This window comes from Sesamum indicum, linkage group LG13 (genome assembly GCF_026168435.1).
Source record: "Sesamum indicum cultivar Baizhima isolate 11 linkage group LG13, ASM2616843v1, whole genome shotgun sequence".
NCBI classification, from domain to species: Eukaryota; Viridiplantae; Streptophyta; class Magnoliopsida; order Lamiales; family Pedaliaceae; genus Sesamum; species Sesamum indicum.
Window position 1 is genome coordinate 8824492 of NC_142669.1, and position 15262 is coordinate 8839753.

Genomic DNA, 15262 nt, shown 5'->3' on the forward strand with positions numbered 1-15262 from the left:
ACGTAGCCAACATCTATACGCAATATCTTTTATTATTTTCTTACTATAAATCTATTTATATTAAGAATTACATTATTCTTAAATTTATAAATATATCTAATAATTAAATTTCATTAAAACAAATATTGCATATAACTAAAGGATTACTATAAGATAATTTGTGGATATACAACTAATATTTGTACCAGCACTGATGCATAACTTGCCAGTCCAACATTATATATTCACTAGCATTACAAATCTAATAACTCAACACGGGCCAACTCATACTTACACTCTCAATACGAAGGAATGCTTTTCCCATGTATACACCTTCTTACGGTCTCTTATAATGTTCCCATGTATACACCTACTGTGGCACATGCGATGCTATTAGCTGCTCAGGTTTCCCCCCGGATGTGCGGTTATCGCATTTGTGCAACATAGATATCAAAATCACCTTCAACAAACCTGAAAAGGGAAAAACCTAAGTTCATTGCTAAAGCGGACGTTAAACCACAGAATTTTGATCAATGATCTAGAGAATATTCTAGTACATATGACATTACGACAAGATTTGACCAGACAGATAAAACAAACTTTTATAATGTATCGTCCAGGCAATTCAAAGACTCTGATTTGTCTTCGTTGCATTAAATTTTAACTGCAAGTGTGAGCTGAGCAAATGCATCAATGCAAGTAGCTTTGGAACACCCTTCTCAAGAATGTTTATCAGATTTGTTATCTGTAGCTGCATAAATACCAAATGTATATCATCTTTAAGTTTTGAATCGAATGCACACTAACAGTTAACTCATTATAAAATGTGTGATCTACTCGCTTGTTCCCTTCTATTGTAACTTTAGGTACTTATGAGTAATTTCACATAGAGTTACTACAAACAAAAAGGTCTGTGAAACTCAGATGCCTCCAAAAGATACCAAAACTGTAGGTAGCAATAATAAGCTGGTCAACTAAGAATCAGCATGTGACTAATATAAGTCACATCATAAAGAACCATTACCAATATGTTTCTATAGTCTTGGTTCAACCACAACAAGAATTTAAGGTATAGCAAGATGGAGGTACTCTTATGGTAGTTTGAGCACTTTTTTATTCTAAGCATGATTTCGCCTTATTTCAAGACTCAGAAAAATAAAGATACTAGTAGGCAGCAGCAATAGTCAAGGTTCCTACAAGTATAAGTTGATGTTCAACTAAAGAAAACTGGAGATTTTTTAAGCAACATCACTACAAACTAACATGAACATTTTGAAAAGAGAATCAACAAGAACGTAATGTTTTCTGACCATTTTAGGACACTCATTTTGCATTTGATTAGAATCATTGGTTGACGGTAACTTATACCCAAGACCTTGTGCTGTTGAATACCTGCTCAGTTTGCATTGATTAAAATCATTGGTTTACCATAACTTACACCCATAACTTATACAAAAACTTCAAAGAAACAATAATCAATATGTCAAAACCCCAACCAAAGTACCAAAACATCAACCAAAAATACCAACTAAAATACCAAAATCCCATCCAGCATATTCTGCTGCAGCATAATTAGATTATGCTGCAGAATTTAATTCTACAGCTCCACTAGAATTTCAGTTGCTGCTTCATAATACATATCCATATATCCACCATTTTCACCATTTGATCAAATATATGCGCCACTTTCACCATTTTATGAACCTAAAGTTTAGCCATTCAACAAGCATTGCAAAACTTCTCTTTTAGGAGATAATACATATAAAATGAAGTTGTGCAATGTGAAAATTGTTCTAAGCATCCTTGCAGCTCTGTTGTTGGTGTATATATTTGATATATAACACATGAACCCAAAATATAACTACAGGACCATAACTTTATTATCCATATCACGAGTTAGCTCATCTTCATAACAGATGAACAAATTCATATTTTAGTTTTGAAATGAATAGTAATTGCAGTCTTCTAGCTTCAGCTCAATTCTTTACTTATATCTTCAATGATTCAAGCAAACCTAGTTTCTCATAATTCTAAAAGAACATGTATTAAGCCAAATTATTGTGAATCCATGGATTATATCTGAAAAAGGGTGGTTATCCAGAGTTGCATTTTGACCCCTGAACTACGTGTTTAATATTCGAAGCAAAAATTGAATATTTGCAATCACTTGACCTAAAATCCCCAGATCATTTTAACCTAGTTTCTCTGTGTGGCGATTTTCCACAACTTCAAGAAATCAAGTGACCCGGTGAATGTTTGTGCGCTATTATCAGATCCAAGAAACAATCTATGCTGGATACACAAGGATGGTTCGAAGCTATTACCTGGGCTTTTCTTGAAGAAGCCGAAGGCGCGGGAGAGAAGCTGACGGTGCTTGCGAAGACCAAAATGACCGAGAACCTAACATTGGTCTGTGTGAGAAAAGGTGTAACAGTATGTGTGTATACTCAATTTCAACGTTTCTGAAGTGAGTGTTGGACGCTTTCGAACCTGAAACAACTGAAAAATACCAATACATATAGATGTTGTGAGGGAGAAGGAGTAAGAAGTATACCAAGAGAAGGCTGGAGTTTCGCGACCGTGGTTGAAGCTTCAAAAATGGCTAGCAAGGCTTGTACGTTGTAAGTTGCTACGTAATGTTAATAAACCAGTTCTTGATACAGATGGAAACATACAGATTCGGTTGTATATGTAATTTTGCATCAGACAGTTACTTCAATTGATTACCTCTAGTAATTATTCACTAGCCCTGAACCTCCTACATTGAAATTCATTCAGTTCTAGGTACAGCATACGAGTTTTGCGGCTTAGCTCATAATCTAGGTGCTGCTACCTGGTACGTTGATCAGCCGGTCCAGGTTCTGGAAAATCTGCGCACACAATTTTGCCAATTTGAAGTCTTTCAAGTCAGCCAACCTGCAGCGGGGCAAAAACATACTGTCAATTTTGGAACAAGAACTTGTTAAGCGACAAAATATCATGCTGAATTTGCTGTCCAAACTCAGTACGACTAAACAACTTTGGAGGCATCGCCACAGCACTGTTTTCTTCCGTCGTTCTGATGGGGTTATTCGCTAAATACTCCTCCCTAAAGGACGAGATTGTGTTCCTAAAAAACACGAAAATATCCTCAAATATGATAAGGACCGTATGTTTTTACCAATTGTCGTTCGATTGTTTGACTAGTATATTTATGATTATGGGATCTAATTGATCAAACCCAACTTTCATTACAATCCCAACTCACTTACGCGTGCCACCTCAACAAATCCAACGTGCTATTGCTTTTCAGTCCTAGGTTTCGGGTTCATTCCCACTTGAAGTAGACGGATCGCCATCGACTCGTTCAAGTTGGGCAACTTCGGTCCACGACCCATTCTTTTCAGACATGAATTATGCAGAAAGGAATCATTGACCTAATGGAAGCACCACCAATAAAGATGCCTTCCCGGTAACCGACAAAAGCCCTCATGACCAGACAACATATTAGCGTTGTAATAGTCCGATGCTTCATCAGTTGATGTTCAACCATAATATTTGCTAATCTTAAACTCTCTCTCTCTCTCTCTCTCAGACATGAACATCTTCCTCCTCCTTTCACTACTACTCTTACCAATCTTCTTTCTCCTTACCAGGAGAGGAAAACCATTGAAAAGGGTACCCCCAGGATCACTAGGAATACCAATTCTTGGGCAAAGTCTTGGCCTTCTCCGGGCTATGAGGACCAACACTGCTGAAAAATGGATGGCAGAGAGAGCTAAAAGATATGGCCCAATCTCCAAAATGAGTCTCTTTGGTAAACCAACTGTTTTCATCTACGGGCAGGCTGCCAACAAGTTTGTCTTCACAAGTGATGGGAGCAAACTGAGTAATCAGCAGACGGATTCGGTGAGGATGATACTTGGCGACCGATGTTTGCTGGAACTCAGCGGTGAAGATCATAAGCGGGTGAGAAATGCTCTTTCTTCGTTTCTCAAACCGGATAGCTTAAAGAATTATGTCGGGAAGATTGAAGATGAAGTGATGAGGCACCTGGAAATGCATTGGCAGGGGAAACAGAAGGTCACGGTATGTTTAAAAACTTGGCATGGAAAGTTTTGTAACTTCAAAGGGGAATGAACATATATTTATACTATTTGCCAAGAAAGTTGTTATTTAACCATAATTTGTATGGTGGTGATGCAGGTTTTACCGCTGATGAAGACACTGACATTCAACATCATATGCTCCCTTCTTTTTGGGCTTGAAAGAGGAGCACGACGAGACGCGTTTGTAGAGTATTTCCAGCAGATGATTGAAGGGATGTGGTCAATCCCAATCAACATGCCCTTCACACGCTTCAACCGCAGCCTCAAGGCCAGTGCCAAGGTCCAGAAAATGCTGAGAGACCTTATATGTGAGAAGAGGAGTGAACTCGAAAAGGGAGCGCCACCTCATCAAGATCTCATTACCTGTTTGCTCAGCATCCGTGGAAACGACAACAATGAACTTGTGTCTGAAGATGAGATTATACACAACGTCATGCTCATTATGGTCGCAGGGCACGACACTTCCTCCGTCCTCATTACTTTTATCATCCGACTCTTGGCAAATGATAAGACCATACTCGAAGCAGTTCTGAAAGGCACGATCATGACTTCTCTCCTCGTTTCTTGTTTTTCTTCTTCACATCTTTCTTAGGATTCCCGAATAGTTGGAAAGCTTCTTGAAAAATCAAGAAGAATGATTCTTGGCCGTTTCTTGTTTGGCGATTTACAGAGCAAGAGGAGATCAGGAACAGCAAGCTTTCTAGAGAATTGCTGACATGGGAAGATCTAGGGAAGATGAAGTACACCTGGAGGGTGGCAATGGAGACTCTTCGGACAACTCCTCCCATATTTGGAGGATTTAGAAAGACAGTAGAGGACATTGAGTATGAAGGGTACTTGATTCCAAAAGGATGGCAAGTAAGTCAAAGCACCTTCAGACCCTTCCATTTATCTGCATGAAACCAGCCAAATATAATCTGTTAGGATAAACTTTGTAAGAACTGATGATGTCTAAATCTTATTGATATATACACAGATATTCTGGGTCACAAGCATGACTCACATGGACGGCGATATTTTTCCAGAACCATCAAAATTTGATCCAGACCGGTTTGGAAATGCAGCAGCCATACCGCCTTACTGTTTCGTTCCATTTGGCGGGGGCCCTCGTATTTGTCCAGGGTACGAGTTCGCCAAGATTGAAACTCTTGTAACAATTCATCCCCTGATCACTCATTTTACATGGAAACTCTGCTGCAAGGACGACAGCTTCCGAAGGGACCCCATGCCTGTACCTACTCAAGGACTCCCAGTCCAACTTGTGTCGAAGAAGCTGCTTTGACTTGAGATAGATTCTGCCAGAACTGCTACTGAGAAGCAGCAAAAACCTCTGGATTTTCTACCTGCTGATAAGTTCTCTGTGCCCTCAGAGCATATAATGGCTTGCTGTATTAGTACTAATGATCAAATCCCAGAGACCAAACAAAAGAAAAAGAATTGTTCTTTCCCACTTAGAATCTGTTTATTGTTTGGTTCCTCAGTTCAGTTGGCAACCTTGTCATGGTTTGATATTACATGTTTGATCTACTGATACGAGAAATTCTACCAGGTTCGGCCAAATTTGGACCAATCAATATAATTAGTGTACCATTTAGGAAAATTGACCAGTCACATGGCAAGTGTAATACATTTGCAATATACTTGCTCTATAATTGATTTGGTTCGACTAAATCTAATCTGGACAAGAATTTTCTGATACGGAAGCTCTACACAACCTAAACACTAGTACTCCAAATTCTAGATTGGATTTCCATTTTCAAATTCTATTGCATCTTCTGTTTTATACAGAAGATTACGTTATTAATTTTAGGGTAAATTACACTAACATCCCTTAAAATTAGATTCAGAGATAAAAACAATCCCCACCTTTTTATATAATTACAAATACATCTTTTGAAATTATTATTGTAATTACAACTACACTTTTATTCAGAATCAAAAGCTTATACAAGCACCCTCAAAAGCATTATACTAACACCTTTCAGGATGCTTAAATATACTTTTCATTCTGTAACTTATGCGTTTTCACGTTTTAGTTTTTATCTTTTTAGGATTGCAAATTGGTGCAGTGTCTTTTTTATTTTCGTGATTTTAGTCTTCCGCCACCGAAAATTACAAATACGAACGAGTGGCTTCTTTTAAATTGGGGTTTTGTTCTGATTGCCCCCTTTCTGCTTGAATGGAACCAATTAATAAAAAGACTAAACTTCAATTTATCTCTCTGTATTTTTGTAAAAAAATTGAAAAACCCCTTTGTATTTTCAAAATAAACAAAACCTCCTCTGTATTTTATAAAACTCATCCCCGACCCATCTATATAGTGTTCTTTAAGGTGAGATTTGCAATTTCCGATGATGGATGACCAAAATTGCGAAAAAAAGAAAAAATACAAGACCAATTTATAACTCTGGAAACATAAGAAGTTAAAACGCCAGAGCGCATAAGTTACAGGACAAAAAATACATTTAAGCCTTTATAAATGTTTCAATTCTCTATTACCTCAAAACAATAAATTTATAGAATTTGCAATTAGTTCATTCAATTTTATAAAAAAAAATATTTATAATAAATTTATGAAACTTTTTTTTTTTGTTATTTATACTTTCTAACATATCTATACTATTGCTCAAAAACTTTCAATTTAAGTTGCAATGATATAAATAGTAAAATAAATTTTAAAATCACAACTATATAATAATCATTATACAATAACTATCATATAAAAATTATGCAAAACTTATTTTAGAATTAATACACTTTTTATTGAACTAAATTGTTAATCTCTATAAAATTAATTTTGGAGGTAAAAATGCAATTAAAGCATTTATAAAAAATTACTAGAGTTAAGAGATACAATTGAGAATAGGGGGAGTTTTAATTGATTCAAGGCCAGAACCCTAACAACATTTGCATCATGTTGCTATGATATGATATTCAATTGAGAATAGGGGAGTCTCCGTCCGGGTTTCATCAATTTTTATGGTGAACTAATCAAAATAATATTGTGGATTATAAATTATTATTTTATTAATTTTAAATTTTTTATTGATTAAATGAATAATTCTTTTTATAATTTTTTAAAATTTTCATCCAACTCATTCGTTTTGTTTTTTTTTTTAAAGAAAATAACAAGGCAAAGTCGACAAGAAAAAATTATCTTTTCGTCCTTTAATTTTACCATTTATTAGATTTAATCCTATAAGTATGTTAATTAACTAATTAGTCCTGTAAGTTTGCAAAATTAAAAGATGAAAAAAATAATTTTCCCAAATCGACAATTCCAACGCTCCTTGTTTTAACATTCAATTCAAAAATTGTATAATTTCATCAAATATTAGGATTATAGACAAAAATAACGGATATTCATATTTATATAAAATCTTAACAAAGTTGGTTGTAATTTATTTTTATTAAAAAAGATTAAATTTATAAATACATAGAATTTTTATATTGTTGAAAATTCTTACACATTATAAAGAAGTATAAATAAGATATTATATTATAACTGGTTGAGGGGTGTGGTAGTAGCACACCTTCATTCCACACCACGGCCGAAAATAAGGTACTTGATAAACCCTAGTCTCCAAAACCCTGAGCCAAGTAATCGCCTGAACAATGAGAAGACCTAAATCGAAGAAATTCAAGCTACAGAGCCGCCTCTCGGAGGTGAAAGAGATCGAATTGCTCGAATCATGGATAGCTTCGGGGAAGCCCGACTCAGGTTCCAACCCCCTATCACTCCCTCCGCCGCCAAAAGGGGCACCGATCGGCAGACTACCAGACGGCTCCTTCTCGCCTTACGCTGGGTCGGAGAAGTTTAGTCAATTGCCTCTGTCCAAGAGAACGAAAGATGGGTTAGCGGACGCGAAGTATTCGAAAATGACCGACATTCAGAGGGCTTCTCTCCCACATTCGCTCTGCGGGCGGGATATACTCGGAGCTGCGAAAACTGGTTCTGGCAAGACTTTGGCGTTTGTTATTCCGGTTAGTGTTCGAAATATAGTTTCGTTCTTGTGTGTTTGGGTGTGTCTGTGTGCGTAAAGAGGTTTTTTGGGTGTTTTTGTTTGGAGTTGTTGTGGACTCAACTAGCTGCTGGATTAATGGAGATTGGGTATAATTGCCTGGCACTTTGTGCTTTGCCCGTGGAGGTTTGAATACCCTGTTGATATAGGTAATTGTTATTCGAGAAATATTAGTATGAAGTTGGACGACATTAAGTCCTTTTTTTATCCTAGTTTCACCACTCCATGTATGATTTCGTACGGAATTATTTGTCTTCAATTCCAACAATTCCATTTGTAGTCTAGTAGCACAGGGTGGAACTCAATATGATAGTGTTCATGTTCTCAGACTTTCGCAACTCAATTGTGTTTCTCTGAGGAACTGGGTTAAATTTGAGCATTAGCAACTCATGATATTTTTTGTTGTGAAGGAAATGCAGAATAAAGTAGAAATATTTCTAAAAAGTCTCCTGTCATCCCTGTATTAACTATAGAACTGATAATTTTGCTTGTGATTATGTTCAGTGAAAAATGAGGTTATCAATTCTGTAAAATAGTTATTTGACCTATGAATGATGCTACCATGAGCACTTAATTTTCTCAAACTGATGCCCTTTTATATCCATCAGAGGATATTGATAGGGCGCAAGCTTTGCATGGAAGGCACTTTATTCAGATCAAGTCAACCAAATATGAAAATGCATTTGTTCTTTCTCTTAGCAACATTGTGTGGATATACAGTGCTACATCATTTTGTCTTGTTTGTTTCTTTCAGACAATTGAAATGAGAAATTTTGGAAAATTTTCCATTTATCTATGTATAACATTGTGCTCTATAGAGTATGAATTGTAAGAACGTTTTATCCACTTGTTCTCAGGTTTTGGAGAAGCTATACAGGGCTAGATGGGGGCCAGAGGACGGGGTGGGATGCATCATCATGTCTCCCACAAGGGAATTAGCGGGCCAGCTTTTTGAAGTATTAAAATCTGTTGGGAAGCACCATGGCTTCAGTGCTGGCCTTCTGATTGGTGGCCGTAAAGATGTTGATGCAGAGAAAGAGCGTGTAAATGAGTTGAACATTCTGGTCTGCACCCCAGGAAGGCTTCTTCAGCACATGGATGAGACTCCTAATTTTGAGTGTTCACAACTTCAGGTCTTCTTTTGACAGAAATGGTTTTCTATCCATTTCATCCTTCTTGCTCTTCTGTTGTGTTGAAGCTATAGGATGCATGACAGAGTGATTTTCTTTTTATACCATAGTAGTCAGTGGCGCACGGCGCACAATGGCGCCAAGGGCTCCTGGAGCCATGGCGCACAGCGCATGGCGCGGCGAGCGCCTTTTCAAAGGATGGCGCAAATATAAGAGATAATCTATATATTTATATAATTAGTATTATTTTGATTAGATTAATGTACAAGGAGTTAAATAAGACATATAAAACAACAAATTGAACATAACAAAACTTCATATAATTAAATCATCCCAAAAAAAAAAACACTAACAGAACAATTAAAGCACTCAAAGATCAATAAAATGACATCAATTTCAAAGATTCAATCGGCATAATTAGAGCTTGTACTGCTGTACACGCCAAAAATTAACTTAGGAAATTAGGGTTTATTAAGTTTTTTTTTTTAGGGTTTATACTTAGGAAATTCCTTTTATATTTTGGAAATTAGGGTTTATTAACTTAATTTTTCTTTTTTAATTCATGGGCCTGGGCAGCCCAGCCAAAACCCAGGTCGCCCAGGCCCTTTTCTTGCATCGCGCACCTGGCGCGCGCCTGGGCAGCGCCGAAAAGGCGCCCAGGCGCGCGCTATGGCAGCGCCATTCTGAAGGCGTGCGCCATGCGCCATGCGCCATGGCGCGCGCCATCCCGCGCCATTGGCTACTATGTTTTATACAATTAAGTATTTTTTGCCTTCCACTCTTGGCTTGTCTTTGTGAATGCTGTGTAAATGATGGAGTAATTACAGTGGTTCTTTTAAATTATTTATATGCTAAAATATCTTGTTTACAACTTTAATTATCATTAATTATCATTCCCAATTTGGTGTATAGCTTCCTATTTGTGTGTGCCATTATTTTTTCTCTTTACCATTTCTGATTACCCCCCTCCTTTTAACTGTTGGTATATGGATTTAAGTAAATTTTCTTTTAGTTGCTTTGACATTTTCCTTTGAGCTTGAGCTTGGATCAAGCTTCTCAGTATTTGTACTGCGTTCTTTCCTGTATAATGTGTCACATTCTTGATTTTTCTTCACTTGTTTGCACGTTCTGTTGTGAGGCATGCTGCCTGTTTTTTTAGTTGGGTGTTGGGAATATAATATTGCCAGAGTGCACCCCCTTCCAGGTTTTTAGATTCTGATTACTGGTTTCATTTATTTTTCCCCTGGGAAATTTTTTTACTTAATAATAGTAGAGGGTAACTTGGGTGTTTCTGGCCAGGAAACAGGTGTTGGTTCTTGATGAGGCAGATCGTATTCTTGATGTGGGATTTAAGAAGGAATTAAATGCAATAATATCTCAATTACCAAAACATAGACAGACCTTACTATTCTCCGCCACCCAAACGAAGTCAGTTCAAGATCTTGCAAGACTAAGTCTGAAAGATCCGGAGTACCTGAGTGTACATGAGGAGTCTGCAACTGCTACTCCTAATCGTTTGGAGCAGACAGCTATGGTTGTTCCTCTTGACCAAAAGCTGGACATGTTGTGGAGTTTTATAAAGGCACATCTTAATTCGAGAATATTGGTATTTCTTTCAAGCTGCAAGCAGGTAATACTTTTGTCCATTTATCTGTATTGGAGCTCATAGTTTAGCTTGAGTTGTATCATCAAGTTTCTAAAACTTAATTATCATGACTGATCTTTGTGTACTTCTTAATTATCTTGACTGTGTATGGTTGGTTATTTATTTTCTTTGAATGGAGGAGATCTCATGAATTTTCTCCACTCTCTATACAGATGACTAGTTGCTCTTCCTATATGATTGAGATGAGTGCTTGTTATACCACAGTTATTTTATTCTGTCATAGGTCCTTCAAAGGAGTATCTGTTGGGCTGTACTTTATGTAATTTGAGTGTATTCATAATTCTGGGGGTGTGGATAGATGTGTGGAGTTTGTTTTGCATTCTTGGATTTGTATTTTTCTGGTCCAACATTTGGGGGATGTAACTGTACCCTTGAAACTTATGTTGCATACTTGCATTTACACTATCTTTTATGGAGTCGGCTTTTGGCCCCACTTTGTCATCCACTTGGTTTTCTCCCATAGACACTGATCCCAAGAACTGTACACATTGTTGTGCATCACTACAGGTAAGATTTGTATTTGAAACATTCAAGAAACTCCGACCTGGTATTCCATTGAAATGTCTCCATGGAAGGATGAATCAGGAGAGACGGATGGGGATTTATGCACAATTTTGTGAGAAGCGTTCTATTCTGTTTTCCACTGATGTTGCGTCAAGAGGGCTTGATTTCAACAAGGCTGTTGATTGGGTTGTCCAGGTTGGTTTTCACTTTTTCCCTAAACCAAATACCCCAAGTCTTGTCATCTCAGATGCCACTGTTGGCCTATAATGAACTTCTGAAGTATTAAGTTGATTGCTTGTCACTTTCAGGTGGATTGCCCAGAAGATGTCGCTTCTTACATACACAGAGTGGGGAGGACTGCTCGTTACCTTTCTGGTGGGAGATCCATCTTATTCCTTATGCCGTCAGAGACAAAGATGCTAGACAAATTACAAGAAAAGAAGATACCAATTCGATTTATTAAGGTCCAATCATCTCTTCAAATTGACTATGCAAGTGATTCATAGTTGTGTTTCATTGATGAAGTAGCAAACTTTAGAATTTTATTATTTCAATTTATATACCATGCCATCTCGTGCTATGGGTTTTTTCACTGCACGCCTTTATGGACACCTGTATCAATTCCGTGCAGGCAAATACAAAAAGATTGCAACCTGTCTCTGGTTTGTTGGCAGCTTTGTTGGTCAAGTACCCCAATCTACAGTATTTGGCTCAGAGAGCCTTTATAACTTATTTGAGATCCATCCATAAACAGCGTGATAAAGAGATTTTTGAAGTCACTAAACTTCCGATTGATGAATTCGCTGCATCATTGGGTCTTCCCATGACCCCCAAGGTCCGTTTTCTCAAACAAAAAGTCAAGGACAAAAAAGTCCTGGAAGGTTTGACCCTGGTACCAGAAAGCAATTCTGACAAGAATGCTTCGGAACTCTTAGGAGGAACTTTGGCCACTGGCACTCCTAAAAAAGCAGAACTGGAGCTGGATGAGGTTTTGGCCACTGGCAGGCCTGAGAAAGCAGAACTGGAGCTGGGTGAGGGTTTTCTTCTGGAAAAGGATGCTCAGCATGTGGAGGAAGCAACTGATATCAGAGTTGATGTGTATGTTATCATTCAATTCTTGTTTTATTTTCATATATATGAGTTTTGCTTTTTTTCCTTTTTCTGAAAGGGTGAATTTTGCTATTTTTAAGAACCTTAATTTTGGAAGAGATGACTACAAGCAGTGCCATTTGAATGGTGAAAGTCTATGTGTTTGAAGGGAAAAATTGGTGCGGCCTTGAAATGAGTAGAGAAAGTTATTTGATTGCTGATTCTCCTTTATTTCTTACAATATAGGCATTCCTGTTTCTTTTATTCATTTAACATAATAATACTTGGAAAAAAGTTACAGTTCTAGGTTTTAGTCAGTTTGGATCATTTATCATCTTCAGTTGAGCCCTGCAATTAGCTTGTTGCTTGTACTAATGTGGCGATTTTTTTTAGTCCGTTGTAATAGTTAATTCTTATTATCTTTATTTTCTAACTTTGATGGGTTTTCATATCTGCTCCTTTGTAGGCCTGCCACTAGGGTTTTAAAGAAAAAGAAGTTGAAGATCAATGTGCATAGACCTGTGGGTACCAGGGTTGTGTTTGATGATGAAGGCAACACCTTACCGCCACTTGCAAAACTAGCTGACACCAAGACTGGGTCTGATTCTGTTAACCTGGACAAGGACAAAGGTATGCTTTAATGCCTTGGATATTTTAAATTTCCTAGCAATATGCTATATTGGGGCATCCACTATTAGAAATGGTGAGTTAAAGATAATGGGTCCATGATTTTAAAGGTTTGGTTATTCAATCTAGTTTTGACTTGAGTTTGAACTATGCTCCTTCAATTGTTTGATAAACCGTAAAGTGTGCACAGGCCTCTTGTAAAGGTAGTTTTTAAGCAAATAGACAATTGAATTAAAGGTAGTTCCATGTGTGAAATATTCTCCATTTTTGTCCATGAAAAGTTCATCTGTGTATTACAAATCGTTTCATGGCTGATCTATGAATTTGACTTGGTGATTGATCTGTAGCCCTAAAGTTTTTTGTGCTTCCCATCTTGCAGTAAGTCAAAGATACGCGGAGTTGAGAGAAGAAATGAAAGTTGTGGACAAGGTAGATAAAGCCTTGGACCGGCAACGTCGGAAAGAAAAGCGCATCAAAGAAAAGATGAAGTGGAAGAGAGGTAGAGATGAGGAGGAAGGTGATGTAGAAAGTGAAGATATCTCTGGTTCAGACGGAGAAGCAACTAATGGCAGACGTAATAAGAAAGCCAAGGTCTACTTTGACAGTGACAGTGATGATGGTGAGACGAAGAAGGCCCAGGATAATGCTGGCTTGGTAACATCTGCCATTACACTGGCCGAGCAAGAGGAATTGGCTCTTAAGTTATTGAGTTCAATGCATTCATAGATCGTCATTATTTATCCGCTGCAGCCACCTTTGCTGCTCTCCTGGTTGGGTTCTGTTGGGAGAAAGTAGCTTATTTGGTTCTTGGAGGGACATAAAGAAACTTTGAAGTTGTATATTCGCCTGTCCCCTCGTAAAACTATTGCTCTAGGCAACAAAATTTTGTAGTCTACATATACTTTTCTTCCCCTGAAAAACTGTCGTAGATGATGAGCTACTTCAATTTTGAAATGTATACTGTGAGAATAGAGAGGCCTCCTGCCTTCCTGGTTAGTATTTAAATCTTGTTGTCTGTTTCTGTAACTGGGATTTAGATTTCGCAGGTTAATACTAATCTTTCTGGTTGTTTGGTGTCTTTTGATCCATTTTTATGTACATTCAATTTTCAATTTTCTTGAATTGTTATTATTTATTTTTTTTGAGTAAAGAATTTTCTTGAAAATTTAGAAAAACATAAAGCAGAGGATATTTTCTTTTCTTTCTTTTTTAAAGAAAAATAATCGAAATCCAACTACATTACGTCGTCTACACCTCAAATTCTGTACACAATTTGAATTGGAATACTAGGATAAATTTACTATTTTGTCCACCCACTCTCAGTTATTTTGTCTGCTACATTATCTAATGTTGTGTGTTCTCATTTCTTTTGTTTAGTTTGGAATATGGAAAGCAGGTTTTATTTGCATACCAAGAGCTCCTCAATTTGAGTTCTATGAATGTAGGTATCGGCAGTATGTAATTTTAAGTTTTTAGTTGATTAGGAGATATTATTGTGTTACGCACTAAATATTATAACAGTAATAATGATTGTGAAATGTCGATGTATTTTAAAAAAGAAAAAAAAGAATATCGAATAATTTAGACTAAATTTTGATCGATGGACTTGAAGTCAGAATTTCAAATTTTTAATGAAAAATCCATTGGAGACGTTTGAATAACTCATATCCCAAATGATTTCAAATCATATTATTTTCATTTAGAATTATATTTTGCGAACTATTGATGATTTTTTTTTGTTCATGTAAACTCGGTTGAAATACTTTCATCAAATTCAAATTCATTTATTCAAACATAACATTAGGCTATATTCAGATGGGTGGATTTGGATTTGAATTTGAGGGAAGAATTTAAAACAAGTATTTTAAATGACTTCGTATCAAAAAAATTTGAGCTTCATTAATATTTAACAAATTATAGTTCAAAACTAAAATGAAAGAATTGAAAGTTTAAATTTGAAATTAGCAAAACATATATTTAAAGGATTTATTTATAAGAATTTAAATTTCATAATTTTATATCTATCAATCAAACAAAGTATATTGAAGCAAATATTAATTTTATATGCCAAGGGCAAATGTTTCTATAGAAGGAAAAAGCGCATAGAAAGGAAACGCGACTTCAGTTAAATACAGCTCTGCAGCACCGACTCATTGT

The 15262-nt window shown here is 36.6% G+C and overlaps 3 protein-coding genes across 9 annotated transcripts; 2 read left to right on the plus strand and 1 right to left on the minus strand.

Annotated features, from left to right (window-relative positions):
* Positions 1–108: 108 nt before the first annotated feature.
* LOC105176695 (uncharacterized) lies at positions 109–3364 on the minus strand. Of its 7 annotated transcripts, none has more exons than XR_002288293.2 (4): positions 3231–3364; positions 2813–2895; positions 2304–2478; positions 109–450 (listed from the first exon to the last, which is right to left on the minus strand). XR_002288293.2 is itself a non-coding variant. In XM_088877054.1 (4 exons), the coding sequence occupies exons 1-4, from the start codon at positions 3007–3009 to the stop codon at positions 405–407; spliced, it is 315 nt and encodes a 104-aa protein (XP_088733180.1). In that variant the 5' UTR covers positions 3010–3160; the 3' UTR covers positions 109–404. The 7 variants fall into 7 exon arrangements, 1 of the variants encoding a protein (XP_088733180.1); XR_002288292.2 differs by lacking the exon at positions 3231–3364 and adding an exon at positions 2988–3132; XM_088877054.1 differs by lacking the exon at positions 3231–3364 and adding an exon at positions 2999–3160.
* A 41-nt stretch (positions 3365–3405) lies between these two features.
* On the plus strand, positions 3406–5678 carry LOC105176697 (cytochrome P450 716B1). Its single transcript, XM_011099588.3, has 4 exons — positions 3406–4047; positions 4165–4603; positions 4738–4925; positions 5044–5678. The coding sequence occupies exons 1-4, from the start codon at positions 3556–3558 to the stop codon at positions 5347–5349; spliced, it is 1425 nt and encodes a 474-aa protein (XP_011097890.1). The 5' UTR covers positions 3406–3555; the 3' UTR covers positions 5350–5678.
* Positions 5679–7585: 1907 nt separating this feature from the next.
* LOC105176698 (DEA(D/H)-box RNA helicase family protein) lies at positions 7586–14183 on the plus strand. Its single transcript, XM_011099590.3, has 8 exons — positions 7586–8051; positions 8947–9222; positions 10526–10849; positions 11393–11584; positions 11698–11853; positions 12021–12487; positions 12945–13108; positions 13485–14183. Exons 1-8 carry the CDS (start codon positions 7683–7685, stop codon positions 13829–13831), a joined length of 2295 nt encoding a protein of 764 aa, XP_011097892.1. The 5' UTR covers positions 7586–7682; the 3' UTR covers positions 13832–14183.
* Positions 14184–15262: the final 1079 nt, after the last annotated feature.